Below are 22135 nucleotides of genomic sequence, written 5' to 3'. Positions count from 1 at the left end.
TTATATTTTGTGAATTGGAGAGCTGGACAAAACTGCTGATGGTGGAAAGTAAAAAGCCTGAGTAGTGGCTTAGACCCCCAAAGATCAGGAAAAGTTTAGCAAGATTTGCAGCCCCTTTACAAAAGGACTGATGGGGCGACATAAATAATAGTCCAGAATTTGCTGGAGCAGAGCTTCTCATGCCATGCCCTGTTAGTTAGATTTTCTTCTTCATCCTTCAGGTTGAAATTTTTTGTGCCGCAAATTGCTGGAAGTGCAAGCTCAGTGGGGCATCTGAGATCTTGGTGAACAATGGGACCAACTGAGATTTAAGAATAGAAAAAGACAGAGGAACAACGGAGAAGGAAAGAGAGTGAAATAGAGTCTTATTAGGCACAGAAGGAGGAATAAAGAAAGGGAAAGAAAGATTGGATTAAGAGAGAGGGAAAAGAGTCAGAAAGGAAAAATAAGATTAAAAAAAAAGTTACATTTAAAAACCTCTAAGAACAATTTACTACCTGCAGGAATGAGACTTCACAGTTTCAATTGTTCGCTTTATGAGCCAGAGAGGTCGAGTGGCAATGCAGGAACATAAAAGAGTCCTTACACTACGTACCAGCCCTAACTTTCTGCGACAAGTTTAATTTGTATTTACTGTGCAAATACAGCTATTTGTGAAACTCGCAGGGAGGTTGAGCTGCTGTTTTGCGAGGCTAACAGCGGAGCGATGCAAAATCACAGGGTATCTCTTCTTCACTACAAATGAATAACGGCGAGCACAATTAAATTCGCTGTTATTTTGGCAGAAAATTCTGGGCCAATGTTTCTGAGGAGTGCTCTAGAAGCTTCCCATGGACCTGTACACTCTGCCCCAGTTTGCAACCTTCTGGGGCAAACAGAAGCACAAAATCTTGCCCGAGTGGCTTGGGCACTCACCTACTTTGCTTAAATTAAGTGACCTCCCCCTAAACCCATGAACTTTGGCAGAGTTAGTGCTGGAGGTCACTGACATGCGCATCTCTGCATTTATGCCGCAATGTCAGTCTTGTGGGCTTTCAGGTCCATTTCTTTTTCTATAAAGCATCCAGTGAATTTTATTTGCACAAAACTATTGAATAAATGTTGTATGTTTCAGGTGGGCAAGTTCCAGATTGTTCCATTTTTTATGGTGTGCACAAATGATCAGTCTCATGGCCTGAATGAGTACAGTGAAATAAAAAGTAATGGACATGTATTCTATCTACTTCAGCACACAAGTACCCTTTGAAATATTCACAAATAAAATATACACTTGCTTTACACACAGGCTTTTCCATTATCACCTAATAGTTTTTTATGTTTGTGTTATTACTACTGGAGCTGTTGCTAAGCATATGGAAAAGGAATAATTTTCTGCATAAATATCCTTTTAACAAAGCAGCTCATTTGTTAACAACAACAACTTGCATTTATATAGTGCCATTGGCATAGTAAAGCGTCTCAAGGCGCTTCACAGGAGTATTATAAGACAAAAATTTGACACCGAGCCACATAAGGAGAAATTGGCACAGATGATAAAAGGTTTGGTCAAAGAGGTTTAAGCAGTGTCTTAAAGGAGGAAAGAGAGGTAGAGAGGCGGAGAAGTTTAGGGACAGAATTCCACAGCTTGGGGCCTAGGCAGCTGAAGGCACGGCCACCAATGGTTGAGCGATTCAATCAGGGACGCTTAAGAGGCCAGATTAGAGGAGTGCAGATATCTTGGGGGTTGTGGGGGTGGAGAAGATTACAGAGATAGGGAGGGGTGAGGCCATTGAGCAATTCAAAAACAAGGATGAGAATTTTAAAATCGAGGTTTTGCTTAATCTGGAGCCAAAGTAGGTCAGCGAGCACAGGGGTAATGGGTGAATGGGACTTGCTGTGAATTAGGGCATGGGCAGTTAAATATTGGATGACCTCAAGTTTACGTAGGGAAGAACGTGGGAGGTCAGCCAGGACTGCGTTGGAATAGTCAAGTATAGAGGTAACAAAGGCATGGATGTGGCTTTCAGCAGCAGATGAGCTGAGGCAGGGAAGGAGACGGGTGATGGTGGAAATTTCCAGAGGTGGAAATAAGCGGTCTTAGTTATGTGCGGACATGTGGTTGGAAGCTTATTTTGGGGTCAAATATGACACCAAGGTTGCTAACAGTCTGGTTCTGCCTCAGACAGATGCTAGGGAGAGGGATAGAGCCAATGGCTAGGCAACAGAGTTTGTGATGGGGACCGAAGATCATGGCTTCAGTTCTCCCAATATTTTAGCACCTTAAGATGACAGTGTTCAGAAATTAAAGTAAAAATATAAATGTTTGTCAGTCCTTGCAGCAGCACAGTAATTGAACAATTTAGAATATTTTTTCCAATACATATAAGTTCCCAGAAATAAGATACATACATTATATAAGATATCATACATAAGATAAGATGAATTAGAAGGGTTTTAGATAGTGTATTTGTTTTAAACTTCCACTCTTTCTGTGTAATAATTGAATCTTGCCCTTAATAAACAGATGGGGAAAAATTATATGGCCTCACGCTCAGCAGAAACACGAAGGTAGTGCACTGAAAATTGTGGGAAGTATTTACCACTCCGTTCCTGCCGTCGCTGTGCCAGTCACAACGTGGAGCACTTGCATGATTCAGGTAGTTGGCCCATTTCAAAAACAAATCGGGATCCTGCAATGTGCATAGGACCCTGTTTGCCATTTTGGGAGAGTACTGGGTGAAGCGTACGTTGTACACACTCCACACTATCAGTTAGCGGCCCAGCCAAACAAAAGTCAGCAGGTAAATTTGTCTTTATTTATGTGGAGTCAGGATGAGCTGGAGTGTGCCACAAAACCAGCCTGGGCCACTGCAACTCTGCCTTAACCTCTTCCAAGATTGCCCCCTTTCTCCACTTGCTCCCTGGCCTGACACCCGATGTCCACTCGGGTCAAAATCTACCCCACGTAAACAGATGAACTAATAAAGTAAGGAACCAGTACTGCATGTGCAAAAATCAAGATAGAAACTGCCAACAGCATGATAAATAATGGGGATTAAATGTATAAACTACTAAAACTATTTTGTTATATCTCTAAAATTATAAGAATTTATTAGTGCTTTCGGTGAAATAAATGCATTGAGTGCGTATTTTTATGAAGCAAACTCTTGTTAACAAAGCCTACCTTGGGAGTTGGAATTTTCTTTACTGGTTTAGTCTTAGATAGACGTTTAAGCGTGCCATAAAATCTTCTTTGATCTTCAGTGAGAACCGTAACTAAAGCTCCTTCTTTTCGTGACTACAACAAAAGCAAAGGGAAATTCAGAAATGCATAAACTAAGACAAAATCTTTACTTATTACACAACAGATTTCAGCTGTGATTACAGCATTTTAACAAAGTATTTTCTGCCTTTTGTGAGACGTGCAATTTCTGTTGTATTTTCTTTGATTTATCAGTACTCCCTGTGAGAATATCACTGACAAAGTAATATAAGCCTGTTTTCAATTACCGAATCGTGAATGATAATGCACCATTCAACCCAATTTCCAACTTCAACATAAATAAACAAACAATATTGAAAACATGCAGACTAGGTGCCTCAGTGAAATAACACATACATTTTTAATCACTGTAACTAAGGTTCACATTTGAGCACAAATGAGGAAAATGATGATAGGCCTGACTGTATTATTTGATTCTCACAAATCTTGCGTATCTGCATTATTTTGTTTATTTTGTGGATTAGTGCGAAATGACGCTAACATAGTGGAAATAGCATGTATCACAATAGCTGATAAGAGAATTGGGGAGGCATTACGGCGATGATTTTCATCTGATTTAGGAAAGTAGTGGGACAGTAGACATGCGAAAATATCGTGGCAATCAGTTCTGCCAGACTCTCGCTTGTTTGAGGCCCTGCTTGATTTTCATTAATGTGTTGCAGAAGGGGTTCGGGAAGCTCCGTGGCAGTTTCATGCCCTGGGGCTTATTGGATGCCGTCTCAATCATGCCAGTAAAACCTGGCAGAAAACAAGGCCTTGGTGAGACTTACAGAGAGGAAATCATTTAAAAGGCCCATACACATTCAAGGTTAAGTGCATCAGGTCTTGTAAAGGCCCTTCTTATAGTTTAAATTTTTTTCCAGCTGGTACTTAGGCTTTCATGAGCCTTTGGGCTAGGTGCAGTTATTTTAAAAGTTTAGTTTACCCTGAGCTTCCTTTATTGGCACCAGAGCTTTTGCAACAAAGAATTCTTCGAGTTGATGTGTTCGGAGGAAAAGGGGCCAGCACAAGGATGCCAGGCCGATCAGGCTGCCTGAGAGATGCTCTGGGCCCTCCTGCACTGTTGGCCCCAACTGGGGAGAGGAGAGGAGAGGAGAGGAAGGAGGGATTGTGGATGTCATGGAGGGAGATCAGAAATCCTTGGGGAAATGGGAAAGGCTAGGGCGGGGGGAGTTCGGAAGCCTTCGGGAGATTGGAGGGCTTGGATAGATTGGAGTTCGGGGGTAGATTGCAGGTCAGGGAGATTGGAGGTATTGGGGAGATCATGGGTCGGAGGGCAGATTTAAATCACGGGGGAGCGAGGTCGGCTGATTGTGGGTGGCAGGGTTGGCCGATGATGGGTGGCAGGTTCCGATAGTGAGGAGGGAAGCAGGTTAGCTGGAGAGGGGCCATGGTGAAGCATTCTTGGTCCTCCTGGCCCACAAACAGTGCTCTAAAAAGCACTTACCTGCTGGATCGGGCCCTTCTTGCTCCCCCCCACCCCGCCCAGCTGGGAAATCAGCCCTGCAGCGTGTAATCTAAAACTCTGGTAAAATATAAGGCACGCAGCCTCATTAAAATATTTAAATGATGGGGTGTCTCTGGAGAGTAGGTTCGACGTCTGCCCCCAAACCGCCTTCATTAAAACCAGAAGTGTTGGGGTTGGTTTGGGGTTGGGTTTCTGACTTATGAAATTTTAAACCCTGGTGGTGAGGGGGAGGGAGATCAAATTTCCCCTTTGGTGCCTGATTCACATTCAGAGATTTCCTGACAGCTACTTAACAACAAAACTGTTCTGATCTAAACTTGGTAGTTGTACTCTTATCAGAAATAATACCAAAAGTAAAGTGCATTTCTTGAAAAGTAATTAAAAAAAATGCCTTTTAATGTGAATTTGTTATTAGGCCCTTCCCTTTCATGCACACGACGATTACAGTTTAACTCTAAAAGAATAGATTTATACAACTTGTGGCTATGCTATTAAAACGCTGATTTTTGCTTGTCAAAGTTTGTTCTCTTGGTCAAAATTTTATTCTTGGTCCCAATGTTAACCCTAGTGTAATTTCTAATTGTCTTCATTAATGTTATAAATTACTCAATGTCATAATGCAGATTTCTGCCTGTAAGGTGAATATGTAAATCTAGATTTAGGGTGTCATGTATGTACTTTTAGGATCACTAGCCACTAGATGGCATCACTGTTGGAGGCCATGGGGCTGCACGCACGTGTGTGCAGCCCAAGTATAAAAGGCCAGCCATTTTGAATATTAGTCATTTTGGGTCTCAGTAAAGCAGAGCCAAGGTCATACCTCTTGGAGTTAAACAGTACTCAGTCTAACAGTTATTGCATACACAACATTTGGCGATGAGGCAACAAGAACCGTTGCATGCAAAAATGGGCACAATTGGATTGTTGGAGCGATTTGTGGAAGGAGAAAATTGGGCAGACTTTGTGAGCTGTTTGAGCCAGTTCTTCGTGGCCAACAAAATGGAGGAGGTCGGCGATGCAGATCGGCGCCGGGCAGTGTTCCTCACGGTTTGCGGTCCAAATATTTATGGTCAGATAAAGAATCTACTCCTGCCTGTGAGTCCAACAGAGAAGAATTGTGTACACTGGTACAGGACCACCTTAAGCCAGATGAAGGCATCATCATCTCGAGATACAGATTTTACACGCACATTCGCTCAGAGGGCCAGAATGCAGCAGAATTCGTTGCTGACCTGAGATGTCTAGCGGGACTGTGTAAGTTCGGGGCTGTGTTGGTAGACATGCTGTGGGACTTCTTTGTAATCGGCATCAACCACAAGGTGATCCTGCATAAACTACTGGTGGTGGAGACGTTGGACTTGAACAGGGCCATCACGAACGCTCAGTCATGCACGATGACAGACAGAAGTCTAAAGCAGATATCAGTGAAAACTCGAAACTCGGCAAGTATTGTAAATATGATTGATTCAGCATTCGGCAGAGCGGCACATGGCAGGGCCTACCCGACTGCATACGTGAAACCTGTGGCTACACGAAGTTCATCAGTGGGAATGCATCCGATTTCTCTGTGTTGGTGTTGTGGGGGAAATCACCGGCACCAGCAGTGCCGACTTAAGCAATATAGTTGCAAAGGCTGTTTGAGAGTGGGGCATTTCCAGCGCAAGTGTCCGCAGATGAGCAAGCGTGCTGCGACACACCACATGGAGGATGATGGTCAGACTAGCGCGGATCCAGATACGCAATCCGAGATACCAGAGGAGGAAGTGTATGGACTGTACTCGTTCCTAACTAAGAACAAACCGATAATGATCAACATGAAATTTAATGGGGTGCCGGTATCGATGGAACTGGACACGGGGGTGAGTCAATCAATAATGAGCCAGAGGGCATTCCAAAAACTGTGGGATACTAAGGCTGTGAGGCCCAGGCTGAGTCCAGTCAATGCCAAGTTGCACATGTACATCAAAGAACTCATAACGGTGATGGGCAGTGCCACAATTAAAGTGTCGTATGACGGGTTCATGAGTTACCGCAATGTTGTCCCAGGCAATGGCCCAACACTGTTCGGCAGGAACTGCCTTGAAAAAAATCAGATGCGATTGGAATGACATCAAGGTGTTGTTGGCGGAGCAAGATACATGTGCCCAAGTACTGAGCAAGTTCCCCTAACTGTTCAAACCAGACATCGGCAACTTCACGGGAGCCAAGGTGCAGATTCACGTGGACTCGGATGCAAGACCCATCCATCATCAAGCTCAGACAGTTCCGTATATGATGAGGGAGAAGGTCAAAATCGAAATGGACAGACTCCAGGGATCATATCATAGGTTGAATTAAATAAATGGGCCAGCCCCATTGTTCCTGTGCTGAAAAGTGATGGCACAGTCAGAATCTGTGGAGACTACAAGGCTACGATCAACAGGGTTTCGAAACAGGATCAGTACCCGTTACCGAAGGTTGATGACTTGTTTGCAATGCTAGCCGGGGGGAAGTCATTCACCAAACTGGACTTGACGTCGGCCTACATGACACAGGAGCTGGTCGAAACATCTAAGAGACTTACGTGCATTAGCACGCATAAAGGACTGTTTATTTATCACAGGTGCCCTTTTTCGCTTGGCTGCAGCAATATTTCAGAGGAACATTGAGAGTCTACTGAAGTCCGTTCTCAGAACCGTCGTGTTCCAAGATGACATCCTGATCACAGGTTGTGACTCCGAGGAACATCTGAACAACCTGGAAGAGGTTCTACATCGTCTGGACAAAGTGGGACTCAGACTGAAATGCTCGAAGTACGTCTTCATGGCACCAGAGGTCGAATTCCTGGGGAGGAAAATTGCTGCTGATGGCATCAGGCCCACGGACGCAAAAACCAAGGCCATCAAGAATGCACCCAAGCCGCAGAATGTGACGGAGCTACATTCGTTCCTGGGTCTACTCAACTACTTTGTTAACTTCCTACCTAAATTGAGGACCTTGTTAGAACCACTGCACATGCTGCTAAGAAAAGGCGACAACAGGGTGTGGGGTGCGTCTCAAGACAGAGCTTTTGAGAAAGCCACTAATCTGTTTTGCTCTAACAAGCTGCAGGTACATTATGACCGAAGTAAACGTTTAGTATTGGCCTGTGATGCTTCGTCATATGGAATTAGTTGCGTACTCCAACAAGCTAATGAGTCGGGTAAACTTCAACCAGTTGCGCATGTTTCAAAAAGTTTGTCTAAAGTGGAAAGAGCTACAGCATGGTAGAGAAAGAAGCACTAGGCTGCATGTATGGGGTTAAAAAGATGCATCAGTACCTGTTTGGTCTTCGGTTTGAACTGGAGACAGATCACAAGCCGCTCATTTCACTGTTCTCTGAAAACAAAGGTATCAATACCAATGCTTCATCCCCGCATCCAGAGGTGGGCGCTGACATTATCCGCTAATGATTATTTCATTCACCATAGATCTGGCACAGAGAATTGTGCCGATGCTTTGAGCTGTTTGCCGTTGCCCACACTGGAGGTGGAAATGCCACAACCGACGGACCTATTTTTAGCTATGGATGCTTTTGAGAGTGAAGGAACCCCTGTCACGGCTCAACAAGTTAAGACCTGGACCAGCCAGGACCTGATTTTATCGGTGGTGAGGAGTTGCATCCTCAAAGGTGATTGGTCTGCCATACCCAAGCAAATGTGCGAGGAGACCAAACCTTACATTCGTCACAAAGACGAACTATCTATTCAGTCGGATTGTATACTGTGGGGCAATCATATTGTTATGCCCAAGAAAGGGAGAGAGAAATTTATACATGAGCTACATAGCACACATCCTGGGAATTGACTCTGAGCTGGAATCATGTGTGCATCAGTGCAACACTTGCATGCAGCTCAGCAATGCATCAGCGGAATCGCCGCTGAGTCTATGGTCGTGGCCGTCCAAACCATGGTCCAAGATCCACATAGACTTTGCAGGTCCCTTCCTGGGGAAGATATTTTTAGTTGTGGTGGATGCATATTCGAAGTGGATAGAGTGTATAATCATGTCATCCAGCACATCCACAGCTACCATTGAGAATCTCAGTGTCATGTTCGCGACAAATGGTCTGCCTTACATCGTTGTTAGCTACAATGGATCGTGCTTCACCAGTCAGGAGTTTCAAGAGTTCATGAAACTCAATGGTATCAAACATGTAAGGTCAGCACCGTTCAAACCTGCATCCAATGGGCAAGCAGAACGTGCTGTCCAAATCATAAAGTAGAGTATGAAGCGAGTAACCCAAGGGTCACTGCAGACCTGCCTGTCATGCATACTGCTTAGTTACAGGACAAGACCACACACGCTTCCCGGGGTCTCGATGCTGAACTAATAATGAAGAGAGGTCTTAAGACCAAGCTATCGCTTGTACACCCTGACTTGAATAATCATGTTGAATATAGAAGACAAAGTCAGCAAGGATGTCACGATCGCGCAGCTGTGTCACGCGATATTTCTGTAAATTATCCTGTATATGTTCTGAATTATGGTCAGGATCCCAAGTGGATCGCTGGTACTGTCATGGCCAAGGAGGGCAACAGTGTATTTATTGTCAAGCTCAAAAATGGGCAAACATGCAGGAAATATGGATCAGACAAAGCTGCAGCACACAAATGAATTGGAACAGTCAGAGGAACAGACAATCGACGACCAACCAACCTACCCCCAGTCATCAGTGGACTCAGTGGTCATCAGTGAATCGGGACTTTAAATCACTGACATATTCAATGAAAATGGACTTTCAATCCCTGGCATGCCCACCAGGTCAGCCACCCAGCCACCAGTCACAACAGTCTCTGAACTCTCACCCAAGGCTAGAGTTGAACTGAGACGGTCAACCCAGGAGCGTAAAACACCGGACCATCTCAATTTGTAAAAGACGGTATTAATATTTCAGAGGGGGGTATTGTCATGTATGTACTTTTGGGATCACTAGCCACTAACTGACATCACTGTTGGAAGCCATTGGGCTGCACGCACGTGTGTGCAGCCCAAGTATAAAAGGCCAGCCATTTTGTATATTAGTCTTTGGGCTTTAATAAAGCAGAGCCAAGGTCATACCTCTTGGAGTTAAACAGTACTCAGTCTAACAGTTATTGCATACACAACATAGGGGTAACATAAAGAAAGCTTGAAAACTATCTATGAAAGCTAATATTTCATTGCAATCAATTCTATAAAAATGACTAAGGATAGCGATTCAGGAGTACTGAACCCTTCCCTTGGATGTTCCTAAGCACAACACCACACTGGATATTGAGATGAGATAGGCGACTAGCCAGATGTGCAGGGTGACTTGATGCGAATGGATTCTGTATTATGATATACTGTATGTACACAAATTTGTAATACATTGCAAAAATTCTCAGTGTAAAGTTGCAATATGTCATAACTAATTAAAAAAGAAGATTTACCCTTGCTATGCAACAGATGAGTTAATTCGGAAAGAAAATATTTTAAAGTTATGTATGTACAAAAGTTTATGTATGTACAAAAAAGACTAGACTATATAGATTATATAGAAAAAAGTAAAGTTATATACTAGAAATAGAACAGAGAATAAAAAAGAGGAATTGGGAAAAAGAAAGGGAGGGAAATTGAAGTGTTAAAGTTTTCTTATTTTTAGTGGTTGATCTCCCATGGCACCACTCTTGGAGCAAAATTTCAAAATAAAGGTGTTGATTTTATCTAGTGGAAACCAGGCATGTAAGCAGTTAAAATCAAGCAAGTGATTTACTGTTCTTCTGAATAGGTGGCAAAGTCTCCCGCCTGAAAGCAGTGGGGTCCTTCTATAAATATGGGGATCGGGCTCCAATGATATCATCGATCCTCAGATCAAAACACCAGAATTTAGAACCATCAGCAACACTGTATGGAGAGGCCAGCTGTTACCGTAGTCAGCTCCACCAATCAGAATAACCACTTCAGGCTAGCAGAAGAAAGCAAGGTAATAATGAACTGCTGCAACGGCGAATCATGACAAAGGACAAGCAGCATCCAACTGTGTTCTTGATGACCGATGGCGAAATGCTTGAAGAACTGTGACATACGGAACGGATTGCTTATATAGAAACATAGAAACATAGAAAATAGGTGCAGGAGTAGGCCATTCAGCCCTTCGAGCCTGCACCACCATTCAATATGATTGTTGTGTCCTTACACACTACAGCAAATCAACACGAGGCACATACTGGAGACAAGGTCACTCTGTGACCTGAACCTTTATTCACAGGACCAAGAAGTGATGACCCTGCGTGGGACCTCCCTTTATATACCTGGATGACCAGGTGAGGAGTGTCTCCCACAAGTTCACCCCCTGTGGTCAAGATGTGCATTTCTTAGGTATATACAGTATGCAGTGTTGTTACATAAAGGTTACAGTTACATGAAGGTTACAAACATGACATCACCTCCCCCCCAACGTCTTTGGGTCAAAGATTGAATCTTTCAGGTGGTCGGCGGTCTCTCGTGGAGCGCCGCAGTTGGGGCTCTGGTTGTTGAGCTTTGGCATGCGTCTTTGTCACCTGTGGTGATTCCGGCTCGTCTGGGCTGACCGCAGGAACTGTGCATGCTGCTGAATGTTCTTGTTGCTCGTTCACTGGCAGTGGTGTGGGCAGCATTTCATGATTTTCCTCAGGTTCCTCAGTGTCCATGCTGAACCTTTTTGTTACTTGGTCCAGATGCTTGCGGCATATCTGCCCATTGTTAAGTCTGACCACTATGACCCTATTCCTCTCTTTACCAATTACAGTATCCTCGAGCCACTTGGACCCCACAGCGTGATTAAGAACAAATACAGGGACATCGATTTCTATGCATCTCCCCTTTCAGTTATGGTCGTGGCACTCATTTTGGGACTGGCGCTTGCCCTCAACAATGTCTGACAGGAATGGATGGACGAGGGACAGCCGAGTTTTAAGTGTATGTTTCATGAGTAGTTCCGCTGGCGGGACTCCCGTGAGCGAGTGCGGTCGGGACCTGTAGGCCAGCAGGAGGCGCGATTGAAGAGGGGCCTTGAATCTGGAGCATGCCTTGCTTTATTATTTGGACCGCATCTTCTGCCTGGCCATTGGAAGCCGGCTTAAACGGTGCTGTCCTGACATGTTTGATGCCATTACTCGACATGAACTCCTGGAATTCATAACTGGTGAAGCACGGGCCATTGTCGCTAACCAGGATGTCTGGCAGGCCGTGGGTCGCAAAGACCGCACGCAGACTCTCCACTGTGGTGGGTGTTGTGCACGAATTCAATATGATGCACTCGATCTATTTTGAGTACGCATCAACAACAATGAGGAACATTTTCCCCATGAACGGACACGCGTAGTCTACGTGAATGTGTGACCATGGCTTGGTGGGCCAGGGCCACGGGCTGAATGGGGCCTCCCTTGGGGCATTGCCCAGCTGGGCACATGTCGTGCACCTGCGAACACAGTGTTCCAGGTCTGCATCAATTCCCGGCCTCCATACATGTGACCGGGCAATGGCCTTCATTAGCACAATGCCTGGGTGCTTGCTGTGGAGTTCCCTGATGAATGCTTCCCTACCCCTCTGGCGCATGACTACCCGGCTGCCCCATAGTAGGCAGTCGGCTTGGATGGAGAGTTCATCCATCCGTCTGTGAAACGGTCTGACCTCTTCAGGGCATGCTCTGTGCGTGGGCGCCCAATCCCCAGTCAGGACACATTTCTTAATCAGTTTTAGGAGGAGATCTCTGTTGGTCCAGATTTTGATCTGGTGGGCTGTGATGGGGAAGCCTGCGCTGTCAAAGGCATCGACAGCCATGACCATCTCAGCGCTTTGCTCCACTGCCCCCTCAGTGGGGGTCAGTGGAAGCATGCTGAGCGCGTTTTCAGTGCCTGGCTGGTGCCGTATGGTGTAATCATACGCAGCCAGTGTGAGAGCCCATCGCTGTATGCGAGCTGACGCATTGGCATTGACAGCTTTGCTGTCGGACAACAGGGATGTTAACGGCTTGTGGTCCATTTCTAACTCGAACCTTCTGCCAAAAAGGTACTGGTGCATCTTTTTCACCCCGTAAACACATGCGAGTGCTTCCTTTTCAACCATCTCATACCCGCTTTCTGCTTGGGAAAGCGACGTGGAAGCATAAGCCACGGGTTGGAGTTGGCCCTCATCATTACTCTGCTGCAACACACACTCAACCCCATAGGATGATGCATCACATGTCAAAACCAATTTCTAACAGGGGTTGTACAGGGTCAACAGCTTATTCGAACAAAGCAGGTTCCGCGCCTGATTGAAAGCCCATTCTTGACAGTCCCCCCAAAACCAATCGCAACCCTTACGCAGGAGCACGTGTAGCGGCTCCAACAATGTACTGAAGTTCGGCAGAAATTTCCCAAAATAGTTCAAGAGTCCCAGAAATGAACGCAACACCGATGTGTTGCCGGGCCTGGGCGCGCAACGGATCACCTGTGTTTTGGATTCGGTAGGCCAGATCCTGTCTGCAGCAACCCTTCTGCCCAAAAACTCGACCTCTGGGGCCAAAAACACACACTTGGACTTCTTTAGTCGCAGGCCTACCCAGTCCAGTCGGCGTAGCACCTCCTCCAGATTGTGGCGGTGTTCCTCGGTGTCTCGACCCATGATAAGGATGTCGTCCTGAAATACGATTGTTCCGGGGATGAATTTGAGCAGGCTTTCCATGTTCCTTTGAAAGATAGCGGCTGCTGAACGAATGCCAAACGGACACCTGTTGTAGACAAACAGCACCTTGTGCGTGGTGATGGTGGTCAGTAGCTTGCATTCTTCGGCCAGTTCCTGGGTCATGTAGGCCGAGGTGAGGTCCAACTTGGTGAACAGCTTGCCGCCTGCCAGCGTGGCAAAAAGATCCTCTGCTCTCGGAAGCGAGTATTGGTCCTAAAGTGACACTCGGTTGATGGTGGCCTTGTAGTCGCCACAGATCCTGACCGAGCCATCCGTTTTTAAATCAGGGACAATGGGGCTTGTCCAGTCACTGAATTCAACAGGCGAAATTATGCCCTCTCTGAGCAACCTGTCCAACTCACTCTCAATTTTCTCTCGCATCACATATGGCATAGCTCTGGCTTTGTGGTGCACCGGTGTGGCGTCCGGGGTGATGCATATCACTACTTTGGTGCCTTTGAAAGTCCCGACACCAGGTTGAACTAGTGACTCAAACTTTTGTAAGGCCTGTGAGCATGAACTTCGCTCCACAGATGAAATGGCGTGCACATCCCCCCATTTCCAGTTCCTCTCGGCTAGCCAGCTCCTCTCCAAAAGCGCGGGACCATTTCCTGGGACAATCCAGAGTGGCAGCCGGTTCTCTGATCCATTATGCATGACCACCAACCTAGCACTGCCTAGCACTGGGATGATCTCTTTGGTGTATGTCCGTAATTGCGTGTCAATGCGTTCTAGTTTGGGTCTGCTAGCTCTGAGTGGCCACAGCTTCTCGAATTGTTGGACACTCATAATTGACTGGCTGGCTCCTGTGTCCAGCTCCATGCGTACTGGGATGCCATTTACCAGTACATTCATCATCATAGGTGGCGTTTTTGTGTATGAGCTGTGGATGTTTGCTACCTGAACCCGCTGAACTTCAGCATCCATTGCTGTGTTCCAAGCACAACCCTGCCTTGCAGACCCCTCTTGTGGTTCATCCGCTTCGTAGACCAGCCTCGCTGCAGGCTTCCTGCACATCCTGGCTAAATATACACTGAAGTTACAATTTCTGCAGATAAATTACTAAAACCTGCAGGTCTTCGCAACATGTCTGCCACCGCGCCTCCAGCATGAGCTGAGATTGTTGTGAACAAAAGAGCTGTTACCAGGCATTCCTCTCTGATTTTCTCTTTGATTACTCTTGAGCACTCTGTTAGTGGGTGTCAATGGTCCCATCCCGGGACGTATTGTCCCTTGTGATGGTGTAAATGTCCATTCAACCTGCCATTGTCTCTGTTGAGAACCCACCCTAGAGTCTGTTACTGCCTGGTTGGTGTCGAATTGCCCTTGCCTGCCTGCGGGGTTCTGAGTCGTGTTTACCACGTTAACTCTCTGCTCCATCGCCATGTTGGGAGCAGAGTTACGTGTGTATATGATCTTGGTTTCCTCCTCCTCCGCCATGAAGGTTTGAGCCATCAATGCTGCTGCTTCCAAGGTCAAGTCCTTGGTCTCTATTAGCTTCCTAAAAATTCCAGCATGACCAATGCCCTCAATGAAGAAATCCCGTAACATCTCCCTCCTGCAGACATCTGTGAACTTACAGAGGGTGGCCAAGCGGCGAAGGTCTGCAACGAAGTCCGGTATGCTCTGCCCTTGCCGACGTCGGTGCGTATAGAATCGGTGTCGGGCCATGTGTATACTGCTCGCCGGTTTGAGGTGCTCACCGATCAGTTTGCTGAGCTCCTCGAAGGTCTTGTCCGCCGGCTTCTCGGGTGTGAGTAGGTCTTTCATCAGCGCGTACGTCTTAGGTCCACAGCTGGTCAGTAGATGCGCCCTTTGCTTGTCAGCCGCTGCCGCTCCCAGCCAGTCCTTCATGACAAAGCTCTGCTGGAGCCTCTCAATGAAATCGTCCCAGTCCTCACCAACACAATACCGTTCCTCCGTGCTACCGGTGGCCATTCTCATGAGTCGTTGATTCCTGTTTCTCGTCGCCAAATGTTGTGTCCTTACACACTACAGCAAATCAACACGAGGCACATACTGGAGACAAGGTTACTCCGTGACCTGTATCTTTATTCACAGGACTAACAAGTGATGACCCTGTGTGGGACCTCCCTTTATATACCTGGATAACCAGGTGAGGAGTGTCTCCCACAAGTTCACCCCCTGTGGTCAAGGTGTGCATTTCTTATGTGTATACAGTGTACAGTGTTGTTACATGAAGGTTACAGTAACATGAAGGTTACAAAAATGACAAAGATCATGGCTGATCATTCACCTCAGTACCCCTTTCCTGCTTTCTCTCCTTACCCCTTGATCCCTGTAGCCATAAGGGCCATATCTAACTCCCTCTTGAATATATCCAACGAACTGGCATCAACAACTCTCTGCGGTAGAGAATTCCACAGGTTCACAACTCTCTGAATGAAGAAGTTTCTCCTCATCTCAGTCCTAAATGGCTTACCCCTTATCCTTAGACTGTGTCCCCTGGTTCTGGACTTCCCCAACATCGGGAACATTCTTCCTGCATCTAACCTGTCCAGTCCCGTCAGAATTTTATATGTTTCTATGAGATCCCCCTCATCCTTCTAAACTCCAGTGAATACAGGCCCAGTCGATCCAGTCTCTCCTCATATGTCAGTCCTGCCATCCCGGGCATCAGTCTGGTGAACCTTCGCTGCACTCCCTCAACAGCAAGAACATCCTTCTTCAGATTAGGAAACCAAAACTGAACACAATATTCCAGGTGAGGCCTCACCAAGGCCCTGTACAACTGCAGTAAGCCCTCCCTGCTCCTATACTCAAACCCCCTAGCTATGAAGGCCAACATGCATTTTGCCTTCTTCACTGCCTTCTGTACCTGCATGCCAACTTTCAATGACTTATGTACCATGACACCCAGGTCTCGTTTCACCTCCCCTTTTCCTAATCTGCCGCCATTCAGATAATATTCTGCCTTCGTGTTTTTGCCACCAAAGTGGATAACCTCACATTTATCCACATTATACTGCATCAGCCATGCATTTGCCCACTCACCTAACCTGTGCAAGTCACCCTGCAACCTCTTAGCATCCTCCTCACAGCTCACACTGCCACCCAGCTTAGTATCATCTGCAAACTTGGAGATATTACACTCAATTCCTTCATCTAAATCATTGATGTATATTGTAAATAGCTGCGGCACCCCACTAGTCACTGCCTGCCATTCTGAAAAGGTCCCGTTTATCCTGACTCTCTGCTTCCTATCTGCCAACCAGTTCTCTATCCACGTCCTCCTCGTTCTCCTTGTCTCCCTCTTCCTCCTTCTGAAGTGGTACGGCTATGCCTTGAGGCAATGGCTGTGCCCTCATAATGGCCAAGTTGTGAAGCATGCAGTAGACGATGAAGAAAAGGGACACCTGCTCAGCCGAGTACTGGAGGGTTCCTCCGGAGCGGTCAAAGCAATGGAACCGTTGCTTGAGCACTCCGATGGTCTGCTCAATGATGTTCCTGGTCGCAGACCAACTGTACATTCAGCGAGTGGTAGCCTTTGCGGTTACGGAATACCTCAAGATTGTTATGCAGTGCCCGCAAAGCGACATGGATGCAGTCAATGACACCTTGCACCATGGGGAAGCTCGCTATCCTGGCAAAGCCACATGCACGCTCCTGCTGCTTCTCTCTGATGATAGGGAAAAAAACCTAAACCCTTCTTCTGTAGGGCACCTCTGTGAACTTATGGATGCATCAATGCACAGCGAACTGTGAGATGTTAGGTATGTTTCCTGTTGCAGACTGGAAGGAGCCACTGGTGTAGAAATGAATGGTGACGGTGACCTTGACTGCCACTGGGAGAGCCATGCTCACTCTGGTCTGAGGCTGGAGGTCAGGTTGTAGGAGGCGGCAGAGCTCTGTGATCATGTCCTAGGTGGAGCGCAGACTTCTAAGACACTGTTCCTCAGTGAAATAGATGTAGGAGAAGTGCTCCTGAAATACCCTGGGAGGCTATGGCCTCCTGTTAAGAGCCCTGTTGGCCTTCCTCCCTCTGGCCACATTTTACATTCTATCTCGCTGCCTCCGACGTTGATGCCGTAGGGCGAGGTACAGTGCCAGTACAGCCCCCATTAACAAATGGAAATGGAAAACTTTTAAATCTCACCTGAATGATACTGAATAATTTTTGAGGCAGAAGACTTTTGGAAGTGAAAAACGCTGAAATCGCTCAAAACGGCTGTTTACATATCTCAACCTGACAAGGCAGCATTCTTTGCTGACTGCAAATAAACCAAATGTTGATGCTTTTAAATACCACTACTCCAGCGGCCATCCACTGCATACCGCCTCCTGTTCCAGGCGCTCAGGCAGGGAGCAAGATAAAATTTCTGATCCGGGGCGGTAAAGGGGCGCTGTGCACCGGATTACGTCATGATCAACGGGGTGAAAGAGAGCAAGGACATATGTCTTAGCGCCAGCGCAACATCGCCAAGGAAGTTCGTGGGCATCGTTGAATTGCCCACGCCCAGTCGGGAACTCATTAGTGCCCTGTTACCGCCCCCGACAGGCACTAATGAGAGGCGCAAACCAGGCCAGTTTCTCTCCTCTAATGTTTTTGAATCTATGTTTCCACCTCGGAGATTACTCCAAAGATTTGCCAGTTTTCTGAATATCTGTTTTACGTTTACTTACCACTGGTTTAAATTAATGTCTTCTGTCCTACTTTCTTAATTTGAAAAATAATCTAGAGTAATTTTTCCTACACAATTTAATATTTTATATATTTCAATTAGGTCTGCATTAAGCACCATCTTTCTACATTGTCGCATTTGGGCTTCTCTACTCACTGTTCAAAGTTCACCTCCTTAACTCTTGGGATCAGCCTTGCTGCTATTTTTTGCACCCACTCCAAAACATGAATATGGTGAAATGATCAGAATTGAACACAGTACTTCCAGTGAGGTCTGACCAATGCACCTTAAACCTTTAGTATATTCACTGGAGGCTTGTACTCAATTATTGAAGGTGATAAATCTGCCAATACTCCAATGTCCCTTTCTAATGGGCCGAATTTGGTTGGCGCCCATTACTCGGTGGCCCCCGGGCAGCACCAATCTTTTTGTCGCCCGCTGCCGCTGGGTCCCGTCGGAAGTCGCTTTCGGCTCCGTTGTGTGGGTGGCAGCGGCAATCGCCGGGCGGGAGCGGAGTGAGCGGCCGACGTCATCAGTGGTCGGCAGTTGGTGGCCTCTCCACTCGGATCTTCGGAGGGCCTCCAATGCATGTGTGAGACTTTGCAATTTTTTTTGTAGTTTGGATCCCGATGTGTTGTCATTTCGGGGCCGTGTGAGGCTAATTGCTGTACTGCGCATAAAGACATACCACTTTATTCCACCTGTGAGTGTGAGAGGGGAGAGGAGAGAGTTGAAGGTTGGAGAGGGGGCAGTCGGAGAAATTGACACACAAACTTTTGAGCACCCATTTGTTTCATCATTGACGATGAGTGGCCAGAAATCAGCAATGAAGACTGGCAAAGCCAGGCCCAGAGCTCGTGCGGTAGCCCAGGACTCGGAATAGGTGAGTCTGCAGTGAGCCTTCCGTGACCCTCTTCAAGCCCTGCTTGATAGTTTGCACTGCTCTCTCTGCCTGACTGTTGGACGCTGGTTTAAACGGGGCAGATGTAACTTCATGAATTCTTTGAACTCCGCACTGGTAAAACATGGCCCATTGTCGCTCACCAGGAGATCGGGCAAGCCATGCGTGGCAAACATGGTCCGCAGGCTTTCAGTGGTGGCAGCGGACTTGCTTGCCGACATTATCTCACTTTCAATCCATTTGGAGTACACATCTACAACCAGAGGGAACATTTTACCCAAGAACAGGCCTGCATAGTCGACATGGACCCTGGACCATGGTTTGGAGGGCCAAGACCATAAACTTAGTGGCGCCTCCCTGGGTGCATTGCTTAGCTGCGAGCATGTATTACATCTGTGCAAGCAGGACTCTAAGTCCGCATCGAATACTGGGCCACCACATGTGGGATCTGTCTATCGCTTTCATCATTACGATGCCTGGGTGGGTACTGTGGAGGTCACTGATAAAAGTGTCTCTGCCCTTCTTAGGAACCACACTCCAATAACCGCACAGAAGGCAGTCTGCCTGTATTGACATTTCCCATCTTTGCACCGCTGGAACGGCTTTATCTCTTACTGCATTGCCACTGGGACACTGAACCAGCTCCCGTGAAGCACACAGTTTTTGACTAGGGACAATAAGGGGTCCTGGCTCGTCCAGGTTTTAATCTGCTGGGCTGTGAAACGTGATTGCTCACTCTCAAATGCTTCCATAACCATGACTAAATCTGCGGGCTGCGCCATTTCCACCCCAAGTGGTGGGCAATGGCAGCCTCCTGAGAGCATCGACACAGTTTTCTGTGCCTGGCCTGTGGCAGATGGCGTAGTTGTATGCGGACAACGTGAGCGCCCATCTCTGGATGCGGGCCGATGTATTCGTATTTATCCCCTTACTTTCGGAGAATGGGGATATGTGGCTTATGGTCAGTTTCCAATTCAAATTTTAGCCGAAACAAATATTGATGCATTCCATTTACCCCATAGACACATGCTAACGCTTCTTTTTCAATCATGCTGTCGGCTCTCTCAGCCTTAGATAGACTCCTGGATGCATAAGCAACCGGTTGCAATTTCCCAAAATCATTAGCTTGTTGCAATACACACCCGACTCCATATGACGACGCATTACATGCTAGTACCAAACGCTTACATGGATCATACAACACAAGCAACTTGTTTGAGCATAACAATTTTCTAGCTTTTACAAAGGCATTTTCTTGGCTTTTGCCCCATACCCATTCATCTCCTTTACGCAGTAAGGCATGCAGTGGTTCTAACAGTGTGCTGAGACCCGGTAAGAAGTTACCAAAATACGTCAGGAGTCCTAGAAACGACCGCAGCTCCTTCACGTTCTGTAGCCTCGGTGCATTCTCGATTGCCTCAGTCTTCGAATCGGTGGGCCTGATGCCGTCCGCCGCAATCCTCCTCCCCAGGAACTCCACTTCAGGTGCCAGGAAAATGCACTTCAAGCATTTTAACCTGAGCCCCACTTGGTTGAGTCGACGAAGAACCTCTTCCAAGTTCTGTAGATGCTCGACTGTGTCCCGACCTGTAACCAAGATGTCATCCTGGAACACCACGGTGCGCGGGACCGACTTCAGTAAGTTTTCCATGTTTCTCTGGAATATCGCCGCCGCTGATCGAATTCCAAATGGACATCTGATATAAATGAAGAGACCTTTGTGTGTGTTGATGCAGGTGAGGCTCTTCGATGATTCCTCCAGCTCCTGCGTCATGTAGGTGGAAGTCAAATCCAGCTTCGTGAACGTCTTTCCTCCGCCAGCGTTGCAAAGAGGTCGTTGGCCTTTGGTAGTGGGTATTGGTCCTGCAGGGAGAAATGATTGATAGTTACTTTGTAATTGCCACAGATTCTGATGGTGCTGTCTCTCTTGAGGACTGGGACAATCGGACTGGCCCACTCGTTGAATTAGATCGGTGAAATGATGCCCTCTCTTTGCAGCCGGTCTACCCTTTCTCTAATCATGTACGGTACTGCTCTCGTCTTGTGATGAATAGATCGTACCCCAGGAATTAGGTGGATCTGCACTTTTGCTCCTTGGAATTTCCCGATGCCTGGTTCAAACAGCGAAGGGAACTTGTTTAAGACCTGGGCACACGAAGTGTCGTCAGCGGGCGATAGTGCTCGGACATCGTCCGAGTTCCAGCGTATCTTTCCCAGCCAGCCCCGGCCGAGCAGCATGGGGCCATCGCCTGGTACCACCCAGAGTGGTAGCTTGTTCACCGCTCCATCGTAGGAGACCTTTACAGTAGCACTGCCGATTATGGGAATCCGTTCCTTTGTATAAGTTCTCTGTTTCGTGCGAATGGGAGTTAAGACTGGCCTTGCTGCACCACAATTTTTCGAAAGTCTTTTTGCTCATGATGGACTGGCTCATGCCCGTGTCCAGTTCCATTGACACTGGGAGTCCATTTAGTTCAACGTTCAGCATTATCGGAGGACACTTTGTGGTAAATGTGTGCACCCCATGTACCTCTGCCTCCTTGGTCTGAGGCTCTGGTTCATCGTGATCCGCCATGGATCTGTCCTCCTCTGCAACGTGATGGTTTGCAGGATTAACAGGATTTGAAGCTCACCTGCACATACGTTGGAGGTGTCCCATTGTTCCACAGTCCTTGCAAACATACCCTTTGACGCGGCATGAATGGAAACGATGATTACCCCCGCAGCACCAACAAGGTGTTAATGGCCTTGCATTCATCACCCTTGATGGTTGACTCTAAGACATCTGCGGACGTGCAGCTGCAGGCATGTGTGACCTGCCCTGTACGATGCGATTTAAAAACAACATCACTTTGTTCACAGTACTTGTGGCAGCACTTGTGTGCTGAGAGATTTGCTTAGTATTATCACTGGTGGCAATGAATGCCTGGGCTATCACTATAGCCTTACTCAAGGTTGGGTCTCTACAGTCAAAAGTTTGTGAAGTATAGTTTCTTGGTCAATGCCAAGTATGAAAAAGTCTCTGAGCATGTGCTCCAAGTGTCCTTCAAATTCGCAATGTCCTGCAAGGCGTCTTAGCTTGGCGATATAACTCGCCACTTCCTGGCCTTCAGACCTTTTGTAGGTGTTGAACCGATACCTCGCCATCAGAACACTTTCCTTCGGGTTCAAAT

The 22135-nt window shown here is 46.8% G+C and overlaps 1 protein-coding gene across 1 annotated transcript in view; it reads right to left on the bottom strand.

Moving 5' to 3' along the window:
• The window catches only part of LOC139228888 (sodium channel protein 1 brain-like), a 304090-nt gene that overhangs the window by 84442 nt on the left and 197513 nt on the right, over window positions 1-22135 (bottom strand). The window contains 1 exon segment of the mRNA XM_070860378.1: window positions 3164-3277. Within this exon segment, the coding sequence (XP_070716479.1) occupies window positions 3164-3277 (114 nt within the window).

Source organism: Pristiophorus japonicus, chromosome 2 (genome assembly GCF_044704955.1).
Source record: "Pristiophorus japonicus isolate sPriJap1 chromosome 2, sPriJap1.hap1, whole genome shotgun sequence".
Classification (NCBI taxonomy): Eukaryota; Metazoa; Chordata; class Chondrichthyes; family Pristiophoridae; genus Pristiophorus; species Pristiophorus japonicus.
Note: the sequence above shows the minus strand (reverse complement) of the source record. Positions and strands in the feature narration are given on the sequence as shown.